The sequence below is a fragment of the Crinia signifera genome, chromosome 12 (genome assembly GCF_055691185.1).
Source record: "Crinia signifera chromosome 12, ASM5569118v1, whole genome shotgun sequence".
In the NCBI taxonomy this organism is placed as follows: Eukaryota; Metazoa; Chordata; class Amphibia; order Anura; family Myobatrachidae; genus Crinia; species Crinia signifera.
The window spans coordinates 5723821-5744688 of NC_139228.1; the positions used below are offsets into that span (position 1 = coordinate 5723821).

The window sequence follows — 20868 nt, forward strand, 5'->3', positions numbered from 1 at the left end:
GGTATAAAGGTATTCACGTCTGTAGGTTTATTGTAAGTGTTTATACGGATTCAGTATAAAATCCCGGCGGTCGGGTTTCCGGCATTCAAAATCCCAACGCCGGAATCCCGACCGCCGAAATCCCGACAAGGGGGGGCGTGGATTGCCCCCCCTTGCGGGCTCGCTGCGCTCGCCACGCAGCGGGCCCAGTGTCTCACTACGCTCGGCACACTCATTTATTCTCCCTCCAGGGGTGTCGTGGACACCCACGGAGGGAGAAAGTGTCGGGATTTCGGCGGTCGTGCTTCCGAACGCCGGGATCCCGACCGCCGGGATTTAAACTGAAAATACCACTATTCGAACAAATGGGATGCAATGTAAATGGTCAGATACAAAAAGTTTACACTTACACAGCTGTAGTCGAATCTGAAATGGATATTGTGTGGATTTTTATTGAGGAAGTTTGTGAGTTCTTCTAACTCCGATTTTCCCCTTCCCAGATTAGTAGAACATCATCGATGTAGCGTCTCCACTGGACTAAACTTGTACCCCAAGCCTTGCTCCAATAAATGGACTCCTCCTTCCATCGGGCCATAAATAGGTTTGCATAGTTTGCGGCAAATTTTGTCCCCATTGCTGTTGCCCTCAGTTGTAGGTAGTATTTCCTCTCAAAGTAGAAGAAATTATTATTGAGTATGAAGGCGATGGATTCAAGTAGGAAATATTTTCTTGCTTCTGAGTATTCTGATTTTTTGTAGAAGAAGCTGGTGGCCCGTAGGCCATCCTCATGGGAAATATATGTATATAAGTACAGTATGTGACGTCTCCTGTCCCTTGGATCTGTTCCATAGTTAATCTTTTAGTCATCTTAAAATGTCTCCTGTGTCTTTCGTATAGGATGGATGACTAGGGGTTGCAGAAAGGAATCTCTAAGACCTGACAAATTCTTGTAAAAACCACCATTTTATCAATTTTTGTTTGATTTTATTCCTAATTTTATCCTTGTTCCTAATTCTAAAATAATTTACCTCTATATACTTTATCTAGACAAACTGTAGATTTTTTTTTGAATTATTTAAATCATTCATAGCCCCTACTTACATTAAAAACTTTATTTTCAGGTAAAACTAAGGACACATCCATGCATAAATAATAAAAATATACCATAAAGTGTATCCCCTACACCCCGCGAGAAAATAACTGAGAATAAAAGTATTTAAATTCGAATATTGACTGATGACCATCAAGTGATCTGAAGGAGGAGTGTCCAGTGAGATCAAATAGACCGGAAGTACGACCATCGACGTCCAGGCCATGTGTACACACAAATAGCCTCTACCGGAAGCCACCAGCACAAGACACCGAAACTAACCCCATCGTCGGGCGTAATCCGCGAGCCATGTGGAATAGCAGGACGCGGCGGCCGGAAGTGAGATCGAGTCTGGAAGTGACAGGTCTTAATACTCCGTGATAAAAGATAGATGCCTGCCTTACCTTGGGGGAGCGGGGGAACCCCTCATTACATGTTTAGCTGCCAGAATAATTTTTGGGGATATGAAAAACGGCAGAATTAGCACTTCCGGTTTTGAAAAAACAGAAGTAAGGCGGCAGAACCACCACAGGTAAAAAAGGAGACACCTACAGCACACTAAGTATGTATCATAAGTATTAGACCATGTTGATCATATCCAGTGTGCCATTATAGGAACGGAACCGGAAGCAGTGATGCGGGTCACTTGCGTTCCAGGCACTCTGACGTCCACCTCAGTAGTTCATATGCCGGAACCGTTAACAGGGATGCGGGTCAATTGCGTTCCAGGCGCACCAGCATCCACGATACACATGCATGGCAGTGCTACACGAGACAGGTGAGTTTGATTCAGGTGATTTTGGCGGCACCCTTTGCTCTATTTAAGGCACAATTTGGTCAGTTAGCAGTATACCCTTGAGGGAGGTGGAGCACCCACCGAAACAGGCTGTCGGGTATCGGGGCTATTTGGCTGGTCGCAGGTCTCCATGGTTGAGCTACACTAGATAAGTTATACCTGGACCCATGTTTCAACTTTTTTTGCCCATATGTTGCCATGTGTTGTTGTTTTTTCCACTTATCTTGATTTTTTTAATAATACATTTTTAAAAACTTAAATGAACAGGTGTGCGGATCTCTTTTTTGCCTTTGGTGAAATCACACTATATATATATATATATACATACATATAATTAAGGTGGGGGCACTGGCCGCCTTAGCTATCAGTGTGCTGGGAGACGGGAACTCAGAACAGCGTGGTCCGGATGAAAAACCAAATAAGGAACTCTGTACGACAATGCAGCATGCAGAAGGAATAGTCAACAGAAAAAAGTTTTCCATGTCAGCCAACATAGAGCAATGATGTCATCAAAAGGCTCAAACAGAACCTTAGACAACACCTTGAGAACCAACGTCAAGTCCCAATGATAAACAGGGGTTACAAAGGGGGGCTGCAGGTGCAGAAGTTATTGCAAAGAAAGTGTGAACTGCGGAAAACCGGGTCATTGGTATTTGGAAGCACACAGAGAGGAACTGAACTGTCAAGAAGGCCGGATGAAGACCGGGCTCCAAACAGAACTGTAGAAGGCCAAATAAAATGTGTGTGTCACACATGATGGTATATTCGCAGGGGGGAAGGTTTACTCGCCGAAACCATAGTGTGTATGACCAATCCCCAAGTCTTTAGGACTGACCGTTCAACACCAGGCCGTCAAAGCTAGACACAGGAGAATGGGATGAGGACACGGACCTTGATTGAGAAGGTATGGTCTCAGAGGAAGTGGCCACAACAGTGTTTCGGCCAGTGGAAGTGAGAGGTCCAGGAGAACAGGCGCAGCACACTTGTGCAGTACAATACATCAAACTTCACTTTGCACTGCATTGCACAAATACAATAGACGCAGGCCCACAGAGATAGGCATTTTCAGTAACTTTATCACTTTCTACTCTATCGCAAGGTAATACCTATAAATAAGGGAACACCAAACTATTATTTACGAGTGGGCAATTCACCCAGTGACCTACCAAACTGGCACCTGAGTACGACCTGCTAGGGTGCATGCGTCGACATGCTGCTGCCATCGGTTGGTTCCCCACTGGTCACGAACCAGACCTCTGCTTCGGTAGCTGGCAGAGCGGGGGGGATGCTGTATCCTTTACCCAGTACAGCCAGAGAATGGGATTAATGCAGTAATCCTGTTGGTCGCAAGATGAAAATGGTCGTCTTGAGGCAAAAGATGTTTTATTGCTCAAATAGAAGTCCTTAAAAGGACCCTCTCCTATGTATCTCTAGGTGGCACAGCATTCAGATCCAGGTAGATGTACAACTTTACAGGTAAACCTTGTGGCTTTTTATCCAAAATCCACAGAGAATTCCACCCAATCAGGGCCTCCCCCATATACCTTAGGGGTGTGCACATCAATCAGACCATCTTACTTCCAGTGCATAACTAAATCATGATTACGTACCACAAGGATGAATCCAACTTCCTTAGAATATCTAACTTCCAGGACAGGTGGAGATCATTTAATTATCTCCTGGACACGTTTACATAAAGAAACACAACATCTCTGTTACCGACACCTTGTCCACAGGACCAGGTTCTTCTGTTGATCAGTGCACCCGGCCTGCTTAGGAAATGACAATTAGCATCTCATCTCCTCATCACAGGGATTCCTTCCTCCAGTCATTTACAAGGTGCATGTTACTTTTAGAATGCATTCCTCAATACTTATATATACATTGAATATATATGGTGCAGTCCCAGCTCAGTGCTGAACATACATTACATAAATACATATACTTTGTGCCTTGTGCCCAGCAGGCTTCCCATACACAGGCACTACAGCAATATATATACAAATGCTTAAAACACATTTTAACCATGTCAAGTGCCCACTTTCGTGTAAAGATGGCGCCGCAGCACAGGGATTAAACCCTGTCAGTGCCAAGGTGTGCCATTTTGTAAATGTGGGTCGGGGTCTCCAGCCACAGAAGAGATCTCAACTACAGAACACCCCAACCCCTGAGACCGGCGTCGGTTGTCACGATGACCCAATCCAGGATCAGGAAGGGTCGACCTTTGTCCAGATTGGATGACTGGAGCAACCAAAGAAGCGATAGACGCGTGGTTTGGATGTGACGCAACAACAGGGGGCGCTCTAGACGCAGCAAACTGAGAAGCCAGTTCACACATGGCCTCAGCAGAACCAGAATCCTCTGCAGCGGTGAGAAATGGTGGCGCCGCAGAGCAGCGATCACACAGCCCTGTGTAGTACGTGTAGGAAGTGAATGCACTCAGTACAAGCATAAGTGTGCAGTCCTGGAGCACCCTTGCTCTTTTGGGAGGTCTTGGGGGGTCCCTGTGAAGACATCTTTGTACCTTTTGTACAGGAGGAACCAATGGTGCATGCACGCAGAGACACACTCACTTAAGTCAGTGAGTAGTGGTGCAAATGACACTGAAACTGATGTCTATACACAGGTAAATAGTTCAGGTACTGCGCTGTGACCAATGGCGCAGCTAGAAATTTTTCTCTCCCCCCCCTTAAAAAATATAAAAAAATGCTGGTATGGGGCAGTAGTACCCTTCCTATGTCACACTGATCACAGCTACCAAACACCATGAGGTGAGGTAGGGGACATGTAACCTGACACTAGGACAGTGCTGGTATGGGGCAGTAGTAACCTTCCTATGTCTCACTGATCACAGCTACCAAACACCATGAGGTGAGGTAGGGGACATGTAACCTGACACTAGGACAGTGCTGGTATGGGGCAGTAGTAACCTTCCTATGTCTCACTGATCACAGCTACCAAACACCATGAGGTGAGGTAGGGGACATGTAACCTGACACTAGGACAGTGCTGGTATGGGGCAGTAGTAACCTTCCTATGTCACACTGATCACAGCTACCAAACACCATGAGGTGAGGTAGGGGACATGTAACCTGACACTAGGACAGTGCTGGTATGGGGCAGTAGTAACCTTCCTATGTCTCACTGATCACAGCTACCAAACACCATGAGGTGAGGTAGGGGACATGTAACCTGACACTAGGACAGTGCTGGTATGGGGCAGTAGTAACCTTCCTATGTCTCACTGATCACAGCTACCAAACACCATGAGGTGAGGTAGGGGACATGTAACCTGACACTAGGACAGTGCTGGTATGGGGCAGTAGTAACCTTCCTATGTCACACTGATCACAGCTACCAAACACCATGAGGTGAGGTAGGGGACATGTAACCTGACACTAGGACAGTGCTGGTATGGGGCAGTAGTAACCTTCCTCTGTCCCTCTCTATATAACACTGATCCCAGATACCAAACACCATGAGGTGAGGTAGGGGACATGTAACCTGACACTAGGACAGTGCTGGTATGGGGCAGTAGTAACCTTCCTCTGTCCCTCTCTATATAACACTGATCCCAGATACCAAACACCATGAGGTGAGGTAGGGGGACATGTAACCTGACACTGGGCGAGATGTACTAAAGGGAAAATGCGGTAAAACCCCCGTTTTACCGCATTTTCCTATGTACTAAAACCCGTTCGCAGCGGTTTCGCAGGGCAGGGTATCGCCACCTTTGGGTGGCGATACCCTATAGAAGCCTATGGGCTTCTTTTCGCCGCGTCGCCGCATCCCGCCGCCTCGCCGACCCCCCCTTTCCCCCCTCCCTTGGGCTTACCTTCTTGCAGGTCCTCCTGGACCCCGGAAGGTAAGCCCTTCCTCCCCCTAGCAACGCAGCCGGACGTCCTTCCGGCTGCAGGGGGAGGAGGAAGCGCCGGGGACAGCTTGCTTAGCTGTCCCCGGCGTGGATGCTGCAGAAGCCGGCTGGGAGGTGACGGAGACCCCCCGCAGACCACAGTACAGGTATCGCGGGGGGCCTCCGTCACCGCATCGCGATGCCAGCCGCATATGTTAGTACATATGCGGCGGCATCGCGGCGGGGGGGGGGGGCGCGAAGGGCGGCGATGTATTTTAATACATCCCGCCCACTAGGACAATGCTGGTATGGGGCAGTAGTAAGTCTCTTGTGAAAGAATACTCTCTGGCAGTAGCTGGCATGACAGCTCCGCACAACCCAGCACATGGGTTATAAATGGCCACTGAGCATGGGAGGGGAGTTGAGAGGAAGGGTAGGAAGCCCATGAAGGAATCCATATGCAGGGTTGTGGGGGCGGAGCTACAGTCCCCCACGTCTGTAGCCTCCCCCGGGACCTGCTTCCCGCAAGCGACCATCCCTTCTTGGTCTAGCGGCAGCTCAGGATACACTGATCCCCACTGCCAGGACCAAGCAGCGCTGGCCCCAACCACCGCGGGTGTTTGCTTACCTCACTGTGCTGCAGGTGGCCTCCCCCGGAGCCTGGGAGGTGCTGGGGCAGCTGGACTCGTGGAACAGGGACCCCGCCAGCAGACACAGGCAGAGCAGCTCAGAAGTAGCTCTTGCCAGCACTGCGTTAAAAATCTAGTTAATCAGGGCTAAACATGTGCCCTTTCCTCGGGGGTCTGGGGAGGAGGGGCCTTTCCCCTGCACACAGGAAGTTAACTCCTTGGTACCCGGTCTGAGACCAGAGATTACGATGATCGCACCCATTATGTGCAGCACATACATTTGTGTACTGTGCAATGAGTGCGATCATCGTAATCTCTGGTCGTGATGCTGGGATTTATCTGGTGATTCCTAGGGCCGGTCATGTATGTTACACAGCCCTGCGGCCATGTAGCTTTGCAGCATAATGATGCAATGAAGGTGGTGGTGCCCATACACAGTGCAATGCTGCAAAGCTACATGGCCGCAGGGCTGTGTAACATACATGACCGGCCCTAGGAATCACCAGATAAATCCCAGCATCACGTCTGTATAGAACGTTATAACAGGTCACTCGGCCGCTGCAGACACATAATACAATGATCCAGCACTGCATATGACCTATGAACCAGTAACCCCACCTGACCTATGAACCCTTTCATGACACCTGTGAACTGTTCTGGCCACCACCTAATCACAGATCCAGTGCAGTATATGACCTATGAACCAGTAACCCCCATCTGACCTGTGAACCCATCCCTAGGACCTTGCCTTTCCCACCACCCAATCAGAGATCCAGTGCGGGGCTGGGGTCATTCACAAGCGCAGTGAGTTTATTAATAACTAGAAACAAACAGCATCACCCCAGATCCCCCCATATATAGTGATAACGAGTAGTGTGGCCCCAGGGCCCAATGTTATTTCTTGTCCTCATCCTTTTTGTCCTTCTTGTTGTCCTTTGAGGCTTGGGAGGCCAGAGACCCCATAGCGTTGCGTATGGCTTCATTGTTGGGGTCTACGCCAGGTAAATTCTCCAGGACGCTCTGTAGGAACTCGGGGTCCTGCATAACGTCATAGTCATCTTCCTCCTGGAGAGAGGAGAGATCTGTGAGACTTGCTGTCTCTAAATACCGGGGGAGGGGAGGACGGGACTCTGGGGTTATTCCCATATAGTCATACAGGAGACTCTGGTGTTATACCATTACATACCAGGAGGAGGGGAGGATGGGACTCTGGGGTTATTCCCATATAGTCATACAGGAGACTCTGGTGTTATACCATTACATACCAGGGGGAGGGGAGGACGGGACTCTGGGGTTATTCCCACACAGTCATACAGGAGACTCTGGTGTTATACCATTACATACCAGGGGGAGGGGAGGACGGGACTCTGGGGTTATTCCCACACAGTCATACAGGAGACTCTGGTGTTATACCAATACATACAGGAGGAGGGGAGGACGGGACTCTGGGGTTATTCCCATATAGTCATACAGGAGACTCTGGTGTTATACCAATACATACCAGGGGGAGGGGAGGACGGGACTCTGGGGTTATTCCCATATAGTCATACAGGAGACTCTGGTGTTATACCATTACATACCAGGGGGAGGGGAGGACGGGACTCTGGGGTTATTCCCATATAGTCATACAGGAGACTCTGGTGTTATACCAATACATACCAGGGGGAGGGGAGGACGGGACTCTGGGGTTATTCCCATATAGTCATACAGAAGACTCTGGTGTTATACCATTACATACCAGGGGGAGGGGAGGACGGGACTCTGGGGTTATTCCCACACAGTCATACAGGAGACTCTGGTGTTATACCATTACATACCAGGGGGAGGGGAGGACGGGACTCTGGGGTTATTCCCATACAGTCATACAGGAGACTCTGGTGTTATACCATTACATACCAGGGGGAGGGGAGGACGGGACTCTGGGGTTATTCCCATACAGTCATACAGGAGACCCTGGTGTTATACCATTACATACCAGGGGGAGGGGAGGACGGGACTCTGGGGTTATTCCCATACAGTCATACAGGAGACTCTGGTGTTATACCATTACATACCAGGGGGAGGTGAGGGGAGGACGGGACTCTGGGGTTATTCCCATAAAGTCATACAGGAGACTCTGGTGTTATACCATTACATACCAGGGGGAGGGGAGGACAGGACTCTGGGGTTATTCCCATAAAGTCATACAGGAGACTCTGGTGTTATACCATTACATACCAGGGGGAGGGGAGGACAGGACTCTGGGGTTATTCCTATATAGTCATACAGGAGACTCTGGTGTTATACCATTACATACCAGGGGGAGGGGAGGACGGGACTCTGGGGTTATTCCCATACAGTCATACAGGAGACTCTGGTGTTATACCATTACATACCAGGGGGAGGTGAGGGGAGGACAGGACTCTGGGGTTATTCCCGTACAGTCTCACAGGCAGTGGCGGAACAATAAATATTGCGCACCCCACGCCGGGAAAAAAATTGCGCCCCCTTCCCCCCCCAGTTAAAACACCCCCCCTGGGGAGCGGGCAGGGGGGACCGTGCAGCGCGGATGTACCTGCGGCGCTGTCTAGAAGCCACAGTGAGAAGGTTCCCTGCGTCGCTGTGTAGTAAGTTGGTGCCGGGTTCCTGCAGTGTCTTGCAAATAACAAGTCTGACTCTAGCGCTATCCGCCGGGCGGCGGCGTGGGAAACGCTTCTGATTTTGAGAACACTGGCCGCACACTGATTGGCTAAATCTCAGCCAATCAGTGAGTTTCTCCAGTGTTTTCAAAATCAGAAGCGCTTCCCGCGCCGCCGCCCGGCGGATAGCGCTAGAGTCAGACTTGTTATTTGCAAGACACTGCAGGAACCCGGCACCAACTTACTACACAGCGACGCAGGGAACCTTCTCACCGTGGCTTCTAGACAGCGCCGCAGGTACACCCGCATGGAACCCCCTGCACCCACAAGAAGGGTGGAGCTGGGGGCGTAACAATAGCGCCCGCAGTCCCCCTGGCGCCCACACTGTCGCGCTATAGTTACGCCACTGCACACAGGAGACTCTGGTGTTATACCATTACCGGTATATAGCAGGGGGAGGGGACTCTGTGGTTATTACAGAACAGTCACACAGGAGACTCTGGTGTAATACCATTACCGGTATATAGCAGGGGGAGGGGAGGACGGGACTCTGGATATATTCCCGTACAGTTACACAGGAGACTCTGGTGTTATACCATTACCCGTATATAGCAGGGGGAGGGGAGGACGGGACTCTGGGGTTATTACAGAACAGTCACTCAGGAGACTCTGGTGTTATACCATTACCCGTATATAGCAGGGGGAGGGGAGGACGGGACTCTGGGGTTATTAAAGAACAGTCATACAGGAAACTCTGCTGTTATATCACTATCGGTATATATGGACGGGACTCTGGGATTATTCCCATACAGGAGACTCTGGTGTTATACCATTACCCGTATACAGCAGGGGGAGGGGAGGACGGGACTCTGGGTATATTCCCGTACAGTTACACAGGAGACTCTGGTGTTATACCATTACCCGTATATAGCAGGGGGAGGGGAGGACGGGACTCTGGGGTTATTACAGAACAGTCATACAGGAAACTCTGCTGTTATATCACTATCGGTATATATGGACGGGACTCTGGGATTATTCCCATACAGGAGACTCTGGTGTTATACGATTACCGGTATATACAAAAGACTCTGTTGTTATATCACTATCGGTATATAGCAGGGGGAGAGGAAAATTGGCCTCTCAGATTCAAAGGTGGGAAGAGGACCCCTGGATTAGGAGAACTCTGTTTATTATGGAGAGGTGGGCAGTGGGACAGTTACCTTGGCAAGTTCTGGTATTTCCATCATGGAGCTATTGTCCAAATCACTCTGCTCGGCCGGGCCAAACTCTGCTGGTGAGAGAGCGTAATAATGTTAGTATGGGGAGTCACAAGGTACGTACCACACCCCCAAATCTCCAAACAGCAACGTCACATATGCACAGATTCCGCCCACACCATGTGCGCAGCAACCTCCGCCCTGGATCACATCCACAACAAGCGAGCAGCACCGTCCCTGCTGGATCACGTCCGAACGCAGCACCCTGCCCACTGTATTTATAAAGCGCAGCACACTCCCCGCTGGATCACATCAACACAGCACCCTCCCTGCTATATAACGTCTATGCACAGCGCCCTCCCCGCTAGATCACATCCATACCACGCGCACAGCGCCCTCCCCGCTAGATCACATACATACCACGCGCACAGCAACCTCCCCGCTAGATCACATACATACCACGCGCACAGCACCCTCCCCGCTAGATCACATACATACCACGCGCACAGCACCCTCCCCGCTAGATCACGTACATACCACGCGCAAAGCGCCCTCCCCGCTAGATCACATACATACCACGCGCACAGCACCCTCCCCGCTAGATCACGTACATACCACGCGCACAGCACCCTCCCCGCTAGATCACGTACATACCACGCGCACAGCACCCTCCCCGCTAGATCACGTACATACCACGCGCACAGCACTCTCCCCGCAAGATCACGTACACACCACGCGCACAGCACCCTCCCCGCTAGATCACGTACATACCACGCGCACAGCACCCTCCCCGCTAGATCACGTACATACCACGCGCACAGCACCCTCCCCGCTAGATCACGTACATACCACGCGCACAGCACCCTCCCCGCTAGATCACGTACATACCACGCGCACAGCACCCTCCCCGCTAGATCACACGCATACCACGCGCACAGCACCCTCCCTGCTAGATCACGTGCATACCACGCGCACAGCACCCTCCCTGCTAGATCACGTGCATACCACGCACACAGCACCCTCCCCGCTAGATCACGTACATACCACGCGCACAGCACCCTCCCCGCTAGATCACATCCATACCATACGCACAGCACCCTCCCCGCTAGATCACATCCATACCAGGCGCACAGCGCCCTCCCCGCTAGATCATGTGCATACCACGCGCACAGCACCCTCCCCGCTAGATCACATCCATACCACGCGCACAACGCCCTCCCCGCTAGATCACATCCATACCATACGCACAGCACCCTCCACGCTATATCACATAACAACTACACACAGCACCTTCCCCAAAAGATCACGGAAGATGCTCCTGTGAACGTACCAGCTCCCTGTAGTGACATCTGCATGGCGTACGCGATCTGCTCATCCTCCGTCATGCTGCTGAAGTCTGGAAGTCCGCTGCGGCCTCCTCCCTGCTGCCCAATAGTCATCTTCAGCAGAGCCTCATCTGAATCTAAGGAGAGAGAGACAACACCTGAGCAGGGCTCCCCCCCATTACACCAGATAGTCCATGTGTTACCCCCATTCTCTCACCATCTCCGGCGGTGGAGGTTATGCCGGCCTCAGCTGCAGAGGCTGCTGCCGCCCTTCTAGCCTCCTCTTCCTGTCGCTGTCTCTGTTCCTCCATAGACACACGTAGAGCCTGTCACCAAACACACAACATGTAGCGTAAAGAGAACCGTAGTCACAGGGTAAGAGTTGCTGGATGGGCATCACTGCCCCCTGCAGCTACACACTCACCAAGGCCAGCTCTGGATCCGCACTGGGATCAACCCCAAACTCAAAGTCACTGGCCCCCAAACCAAGCATAGCTCCTCCTTCTCCAGCCAGGATGGGTGAGCTGATGAGGGCATCTGCCAAGCTAGGACCCGGGGGTACAGTGACTAGATGTGACCCCGTTCCGTCCTTGCCGTTCAGCGTGTTGATGAACGCAGTCAGCTTCTCCGTGTTGGATTCCTAAAAGAAGCGGAGCAGAGGTCAGCAGTGTTAGCGGGTTCCCACAGGTGCGGGGAAATGGCCGGAGACATACGCACCTCCTCCCCAAAGTTTATGATGTCCACGCTGACCTTCTCCTTCTTTAGCCGCTTTGCCATTTTCACCAACTGCAGGAAAACGGAGAGAATGTGAGGGCACCAAACACACGTGCGCCCAGTCATTTAAGGTGGGGGTATAGGGCACAACACACCCTGTCACAAAGCCACGGGTCACACAATCACACCACAGCGACTCAGGGGAAGGCTGGTGCCCCAGATGTCAGGGCCAGTGTCGGAGAGGAGGGCTGGGTATGGCAGCACGAGGGGAACTTACATCTTTCTCATTGTCCTCTACTGGGCTCCCCACAAAGGCGATGATCCTCATCTTGTGATTCTTACCCTGGCGATGTTTCAAAGCCAGCTGGATAACAGAACAGAAGCGGGTCAGACAGGGGAACGGACATCACGTACTACAAGTCCCATCATCCCCTGAGAACGCTATGACCACATAATCAGTATATAACAGCACAGGTCCATTTGCCACAAGTCTGGACCTGTTCTAGTGGAAATGACATATGACAGACAGTGCTCCCTAGTACCCGCTTCTCCCATCACACCGCCCCTGACGTACGTGTGCTATGCGGATCCCTGTGCAGAAGCTGATCTTGCCGATGGGCTGTACAGAGTGGAGTTTGGAGAGGATTCTGCCGGTGTCTGGTGTGAGCGTGGTGAGAACCTCACAGTTACTGGAAGAGAGGACGGGGAGATACACATCTGTTACAGTGACACATACAGGAGAAGCCGAGGGGCCCTGCCTGCATGGCCCACACCTACTTGGCTAACGTGATGAGCCCCACATTGTTCTCCGGGTTGCTGCGGGTCTTGGAGTGACAGACAATGTTTACGGCGTCCTGCTGGGCCTGGAGCCGGGTGGGTAGGAAGTCGCCATTTCTCATGTACTCGCTGTTGTCCACACTGTAAGACGGGCAAAGGGTGAGAAGGAGAAACAGGCGGCAATGGCAGCTGCTGCTTACTAGTACTAAAATATGCCCCATCGCAAGCGCTTACCTCTCCCTCCAAGCTGTGGGGGAGGGCTAGGGGTCAGGGAGTGGTGGAGTCAAGGGAGCAGGGAGTCAGGAAGTGGAGTAGGTGGGACAGGGAGTAGGGGGCGTCAAGGAGTAGGGGACAGGGAGTCAGGGTTGTCAGTAGGGCAGGGAGAGGGAGGTGTCAGGGGGCAAGGGATGTCGGGGGGCAGGGAGTAGGGGGGTGTCAGAGGGGTGCAGGGAGTAGGGCGTGTCAGAGGGGTGCAGGGAGTAGGGGGTGTCAGGGAGTAGGGGGTGTCAGAGGGGTGCAGGGAGTAGGGGGTGTCAGAGGGGTGCAGGGAGTAGGGGGTGTCAGAGGGGTGCAGGGAGTAGGTTGTGTCAGAGGGGTGCAGGGAGTAGGGGGTGTCATGAGGGCAGGCAGTAGGGGTTGTCAGAGGGGTGCAGGTAGTAGCGGGTGTCATGAGGGCAGGCAGTAGGGGTTGTCAGAGGGGCGCAGGGAGTGTCAGGGGGGGGGGCAGGGAGTAGGGGTTGTCAGAGGGGAGTAGGGGTGTCAGAGGGGTGTAGGGGGTGTCAGGGAGTAGGGGGTGTCAGGGGGGGGGCAGGGAGTAGGGGGTGTCAGGGGGGGCGGGGCAGGGAGTAGGGGGTGTCAGGGGGGGCGGGGAGTGTCAGGGAGTAAGGGGTGTAAGAGGGGCAGGGAGTAGGGGGTGTAAGGGGGCAGGGGGTGTCAGGGAGTAGGGGGTGGCAGGGGTGTAAGGGGGGCAGGGAGTAGGGGGTGTAAGGGGGGCAGGGAGTAAGGGGTGTCAGGGAGTAAGGGGTGTAAGAGGGGCAGGGAGTAGGGGGTGTAAGGGGGGCAGGGGGTGGCAGGGAGTAGGGTGTGTCAGGGGGGCAGGGTGTGTAAGGGGGGCAGGGGGTGGCAGGGAGTGTCAGGGAGTAAGGGGTGTAAGGGGGGCAGGGGGTGGCAGGGAGTAGGGGATGGCATGGAGTAAGAGGTGTAGGGAGTAGGAGGTGTAAGGGGGGCAGGGGGTGTCAGGGGACACCACTCTACCGGAGCCCGCGCCCTCCTTCCTGCTGCCCGGGGTCTGGGCCCCTGCCCCGGCCGGGGATGACTCAGGGATTTGGGTCGGGGGCTTCCTCTCTCTCCCTCCCCGGAGTGTCCGGATCCCCGCGGCCGCCGCGCAGTATGTCCCCGCTTCGGTGTCCCACCCTCCCCGGGATCCAGGTCCCCGGCGCTGCCCCCGGTTCTCACCAGACCATAGTACTCTCCAGCACCATCTTGCTGTATTGTCACTCTTCCTGCACCCCGCAGCACCGAGCGCTCTCACTGGTCCTCCCGCCAGCCAATCAGCGCCACTTCCGCTTCTCCGCACATGGCATGCCGGGAAGAGTAGTCCAAAGTCTCCTGACTCAGCAGCTGTGCTACTGAGAGGGACTGCTCCACCTTGTAGTGCCCCCATATCATGTGACCTGTGCCCCTCACCCCCAGACCATGCACTATTGGTTAGCCGACGGTCCATGGGCCCCTGCATGCCCCAGTGTGACACTGGCTGCACCCCTTCTCACCATGTATCCAGCTATATACCCAGGGTAGTGTCTAGATCCCCTTCAGTTTTGACAATTTTCCCATCGTGCCCTGGGTCTACCTATACCTGGAGGAGGAATATAAATCTGTGGCGAGTGATCTAGTCTCTACTATATACCCAGCTACACCCCATCCCTGTAGTACCCGCACTTCGGCCCTGATTCTGGTTAGTCCACCCGTCCCCGAATGTCCCCGCAGCACTGCGTAGGTTTGTGTGCTGGCCCAACATTTCTGTAGCGCTCGCAAATCTAAGTCAGTCTCTGGTGACCTAAATCAGTGGCGCCCTGCTCTGATAACATGGCGGGCAGCTTACATCCGGTGACGTCAGCCTCCCGCCCCTGGAAGCCAGGTGGACGTCCCTGTCCGGAAGTGGATGCCTAGTGTTTTCCTGGTCGCACCCAGCGTTTTTGCTGTGAGCGATGTGGAGACCATGCAAGTCCTCGAGGGTGCCTGCAGTGAAGGCCTGCACACGCATAGAACAGGCTACCCTCCCGGAATGGCTGGGAGTCTCCCAAAAATTGGGCAACCCTCCCGTATTCAGGGGGGACCCCCGCTGTGCCCCCGATCGCAGCATTTAAATCCGCGGGTCTCAGAGGAGGGGGCAGAGCTAAAATGGCAAAATTGTGTCATTTTAGCCCTGCCCCCTCCACGGAGATAGCAAATTCCCCTGTTTAACATCATTGGGGCGGGGCTTAGCGACATCACGCTTCCCCCCCCCCCCCCTACCCCGAGCAGCTGCTGAAACTCTCCTCTCCGGGCTTCTCCCAGAGAGGAGAATATTAAAGTCGGCAACCCTGGCATAGAAGTAATTATGCACAGGCCATGAACATCGATCCCCATTGCAATGGGCCAAACAGACCAGAATGACCCAATTCATGTACTATGCACCTGATGCTATATCATATACCCCTATACTTTATGCCTGCTATGTACCCCCTCCCTCATCCTGTACCCCTGCTGCATCCCTCCAAACTCATCCTATGCCCCTGCTGTATCTCCCATCCACTCCCTCATCCTGTACACCTGCTATATCCCCCCACCCTCATACTGTACCCCTGCTGTGTCCCCCCTAATCTTGTACCTCTCCTGTGTCCCCCCACCCTCATCCTGTACTTCTGCACTGTATCCCCCTCCACTCTTTCATCCTGTACCCCTGCTGCATCCCTCCAACCTCATCCTATACCCCTGCTGTATCTCCCCTCCACTCCCTCATCCTGTACACCTGCTATATCCCCCCACCCTCATACTGTACCCCTGCTGTGTCCCCCCTCATCTTGTACCTCTCCTGTGTCCCCCCACCCATATCCTGTACTTCTGCACTGTATCCCCCTCCACTCCTTCATCCTGTACCCCTGCTGCATCCCTCCAACCTCATCCTATACCCCTGCTGTATCTCCCCTCCAATCCCTCATCCTGTACACCTGCTATATCCCCCCCACCCTCATACTGTACCCCTGCTGTGTCCCCCCCTCATCTTGTACCTCTCCTGTGTCCCCCCACCCTCATCCTGTACTTCTGTACTGTATCCCCCTTCACTCCATCATCCTGTACCCCTGCTGTATTCCTCCAACCTCATCCTATACCCCTGCTGTATCTCCCCTCCACTCCCTTATCCTGTACACCTGCTATATCCCCCCACCCTCATACTGTACCCCTGCTGTGTCCCCCCCTCATCCTATAACTTTGCTGTATTCCCCCCTCATCTTGTACCCCTCCTGTATCCCCCCACCCTCATCCTGTAACCCTGCTGTGTCCCCCCCACCCTCAACCTGTACTTCTGCTGTATCCCCTCCTCATCCTGTAACCCTGCTGTCCCCCCCACCCACATCCTGTATCCCTGCTGTATCCCCCCAACCTCATACTGTACCCCTGCTGTATCCCCCCCTCATACTGTACCCCTGCTGTATCCCCCCCACCCTCATCCTGTACTTCTGCTCTGTATCCCACTCTGCTCCTTCATCCTGTACCCCTGCTGTATCCCCCAACCTCATCCTATACCCCTGCTGTATCCCTGCCCCCCTCATCCTGTACCCCTGCTGTATCTCCTCTCATCCTGTACCCCTGCTGTATCTCCCCTCCACTCCATCATCCTGTACACCTGCTATATCCCCCCACCCTCATCCTGTACCCCTGCTATATCCCCTCTCATCTTGTACCCCTGCTGTGTCTCCCCACCCTCATCCTGTATCCTCTCCTCATCCTGTAACCCTGCTGTGTCCCCCCCCCACCCTCAACCTGTACTTCTGCTGTATCCCCTCCTCATCCTGTAACCCTGCTGTCCCCCCACCCACATCCTGTATCCCTGCTGTATCCCCCCAACTTCATACTGTACCCCTGCTGTATCCCCCCACCCTCATCCTGTACCCCTGCTGTATCCCCCCCCTCATCCTGTACCCCTGCTGTATCCCCCCCACCCACATCCTGTATCCCTGCTGTATCCCCCAACCTCATACTGTACCCCTGCTGTATCCCCCCCACCCTCATCCTGTACTTCTGCTCTGTATCCCACTCTGCTCCTTCATCCTGTACCCCTGCTGTATCCCCCAACCTCATCCTATACCCCTGCTGTATCCCTGCCCCCCTCATCCTGTACCCCTGCTGTATCTCCTCTCATCCTGTACCCCTGCTGTATCTCCCCTCCACTCCATCATCCTGTACACCTGCTATATCCCCCCACCCTCATCCTGTACCCCTGCTATATCCCCTCTCATCCTGTACCCCTGCTGTATCCCCCAACCTCATCCTGTACCCCTGCTGTATCTCCTCTCATCCTGTACCCCTGCTGTATCTCCCCTCCATCATCCTGTACCCCTGCTGTCCCCCCACCCACATCCTGTACCCCTGCTGTATCCTCCCCTCATCCTGTACCCCTGCTGTGTCCCACCCACCTTCATCCTGTACTTCTGCACTGTATCTCCCTATGCTCCTTCATCCTGTACCCCTGCTGTGTGTCCCCCTCATCCTGTACCCCTGCTGTGCCCTCCCACCATCATCCTGTACTTCTGCTCTGTATCCCCTCCACTCCCTCACCCTGTACACCTGCTATATCCCCCTCACCTTCATACTGTACCCCTGCTGTATCCCCCTAATCCTGTACCTCTGCTGTATCCCGTTAACCTGCTGTGTCCCACCACCCTCATCCTGTACCCTGCTGTATCCCCCAACGTCATCCTGTAGCCCTGCTATATCCCACCCTCATCCTGTACCCTTGCTGTATCCCCCCTCCAATCCCTCATCCTGTACCCTTGCTGTATCCCCCCAATCTCACCCTGTACCCCTGCTATATCCTCCCATATCTCCTTCTGTACTCCTGCTGTATCCCCCTCCACTCCCTCATCTGTACCCTTGTATACCCCTCAACACCCTCATCTTCACCTCTGCTATATCTCCCTATACCTTTTCCTGTACCCGCTGTATCACCCCTCAACCTGTACACCTGCTATATCCCCCCTGCTGTATCCCTCTGTACCCCTGCTATATCCCCCACCTCTGCACACCTGTTATATCCCCCACCCTGTACCACTGCTGTATTCCCCCATACAGTACCTCCTTCTGTACACCTCCTATATCCCCCACCCTGTACCCCTGCTTTATCACTCTGTACACCTGCTATATCCCCTCACTCTGTACCCCTCATGTATTCTTCTGCACACCTGCTATATCCCCAACCCTGTACCCTGGCTATATCCCTCTGTAAACCTGCTATACCCCCCCCCCCCCCGTACCACTGCTGTATTCCCCCATACCTCCTTCTGTACACCTGCTATATCCCCCACCCTGTACCCTTCATGTATTCTTCTGTACCCCTGCTGTATCCCCCTACATTCCCTCATCCTGTATACCTGCTATATCCCCTCCTCATCCTGTAACTCTGTTATATCCCCCACCCTCCTACTGTAACTTCCTGTACATTATATCCCCCCACCCTAACCCTGTACCCCCCTCAATCTGTATCCCTCTGTACACATGCTATTATCCCTTTCCCCCCACCCTCATCATGTCCCTCTGCTGTATCCCCCCCTTACATCCTTCTATACTCCTGCTGTATCCCCCCCTTACATCCTTCTATACTCCTGCTGTATCCCCCCCTTACATCCTTCTACACTCCTGCTGTATCCCCCCTTCACTTCATTTGTATTCCCCTATACAACTCAACACCCTCATCTTTACCTCTGATACATCTCTTTACCTCACCCTGTGCCCCCCATACGTCATCCTGTATCCCTGCTCTAACCCCCCATCCTGTAAACCTGCTATATCCCCCAATACCCCATCCTGTATCCCCCCATACGTTATTCAGTATACCTACTCTAATCCCCCCATACGTCATCCAGTATCCTTGCTCTGATCCCCCCATACGTCATCCAGTATCCCTATTCTAATCCCCCCATACGTCATCCAGTATCCTTGCTCTGATCCCCCCATACGTCATCCAGTATCCCTATTCTAATCCCCCCATACGTCATCCAGTATCCTTGCTCTGATCCCCCCATACGACATCCAGTATCCCTGCTCTAACCCCCCATCCTGTAAACCTGCTATATCCCCCAATACCTCATCCTGTATTCCCCCATACGCCATCCAGTATCCCTGCTCTAACCCCCCCCATCCTGTAAACCTGCTATATCCGCCAATACCTCATCCTGTATCCCTACTCTAATCCCCCCATACGTCTTCCAGTATCCCTGCTCTAACCCCCCCATCCTGTAAACCTGCTATATCCCCCAACACCCCATCCTGTACCCCCCAATACCCCATCCTGTACTCCTGCTATATCCCTCCCCTATACTTCAATCTGTACCCACTCACGTTCCTTATTTCTGTCTGGTATTCGGAGCTCAAGGGCAGATTTATTAAGCTCGGTGAAGTGATGAACAGTCTGGTTTTTATCATCGGCCAATCAGCTCTTAACTGTGAAGCTACAGGCTTGGTTTGAAACATGACAGGTAGGAGCTGATTGGCCGGTGATAAAAACCAGACAGTTTATCACTTCACCGAGCTTAATAAATCTGCCCCTTACTGTGAAAATTACAGGACTCCAAAGAGCTGCAGAAGTTAGACTTTACTACGTGCAGTCATGCTGAACCTAGACCAGTGGTTCCCAAGCTTTTTGGAATCTCGGCACTCTAAATCTTCAAGGCACCCATAAAGCAAAATGTTTCTTCTTGAGAAATTCAGAAAAAATATAAGTCAATTGTGTTTATACTGTAGGTGATCCTTAAGGTCCGGTATGTGATGTGAGGAATCGCTTCTCTGTCCCCACATAGTGTGTGATTGGAAGCCATCAGCTTCAGTTTTGCCTGTTACACTGACCATAAATAGGTTGATTTGCTCTTGAACCACCCACCCTGTAGAAATGTGTGGGCTACGTGACAGCTGACATTACTTCACCACCATGACAGGGATATCACTATTCGTGGCTGTGGCGGGTTGCAGGGGAGATCTTGCACATGGCCATTGTCCCACTTTGCCACGGTAAGGAGGAAATGCTACGTACATTACATTTCCCTCCTGTACCAATATTTTGTAACAAGCTGGAGCCCGCAACAAAATAGCTGACTGCCTGAGAGGGGAAGTAGAAGGGGAGGAGTTGGCCACACTAATTTTATATTTAAAGTGCCCATGCTCCCTGTGGTCGCCTTCTATTCCCCAGTGTTACTCCAGTGACACCTAGTGGATGAAGGAGAAAATACATTTATATTGAGGTCTTTATTTGTAAGGAGGGTCCCAGTGCCCCATATGAGTGACTGGTAGTAATCTAGGTGAGACTGAGTGACAGTGAGGGGCAGAGTCTGTAGACCCCCTACTACATACAGGCAGAGGGTGGTGTATCGGATGTAACTACCACCAGCCCTATGCTGGACAGCAGCGGAGCGGAAAGGTGGCACAGGGCCAACATTAATCTAACCCCCTAGAAATGAACCATTGAGGGCCCTATTCAGGGTTGGACAGCAAGCTGCTCCTTGCAGACAGCATGGGCACACACAACATGGGGCTACACAGGAGACAGGAAATGATGGAACAGACACCAACCGTGCTACCCAGCCTTCTCCTATTGGCTGATTGTTGCGCCTGCTAGTGC

At 52.8% G+C, this 20868-nt stretch overlaps 1 protein-coding gene across 3 annotated transcripts; it reads right to left on the reverse strand.

The window, feature by feature from the left end:
• Positions 1-7136: 7136 nt before the first annotated feature.
• On the reverse strand, positions 7137-14624 carry LOC146050362 (26S proteasome non-ATPase regulatory subunit 4). Of its 3 annotated transcripts, none has more exons than XM_083167320.1 (10): positions 14454-14624; positions 12999-13139; positions 12796-12910; positions 12499-12585; positions 12225-12293; positions 11932-12147; positions 11725-11833; positions 11513-11644; positions 10186-10253; positions 7137-7412 (listed from the first exon to the last, which is right to left on the reverse strand). In XM_083167320.1, exons 1-10 carry the CDS (start codon positions 14477-14479, stop codon positions 7242-7244), a joined length of 1134 nt encoding a protein of 377 aa, XP_083023446.1. In that variant the 5' UTR covers positions 14480-14624; the 3' UTR covers positions 7137-7241. The 3 variants fall into 3 exon arrangements, with proteins under 3 accessions (XP_083023446.1, XP_083023445.1, XP_083023447.1); XM_083167319.1 differs by having other exon boundaries at positions 10186-10256; positions 14454-14619; XM_083167321.1 differs by lacking the exon at positions 14454-14624 and adding an exon at positions 13233-13381 and having other exon boundaries at positions 10186-10256.
• Between the last annotated feature and the right edge of the window lie 6244 nt (positions 14625-20868).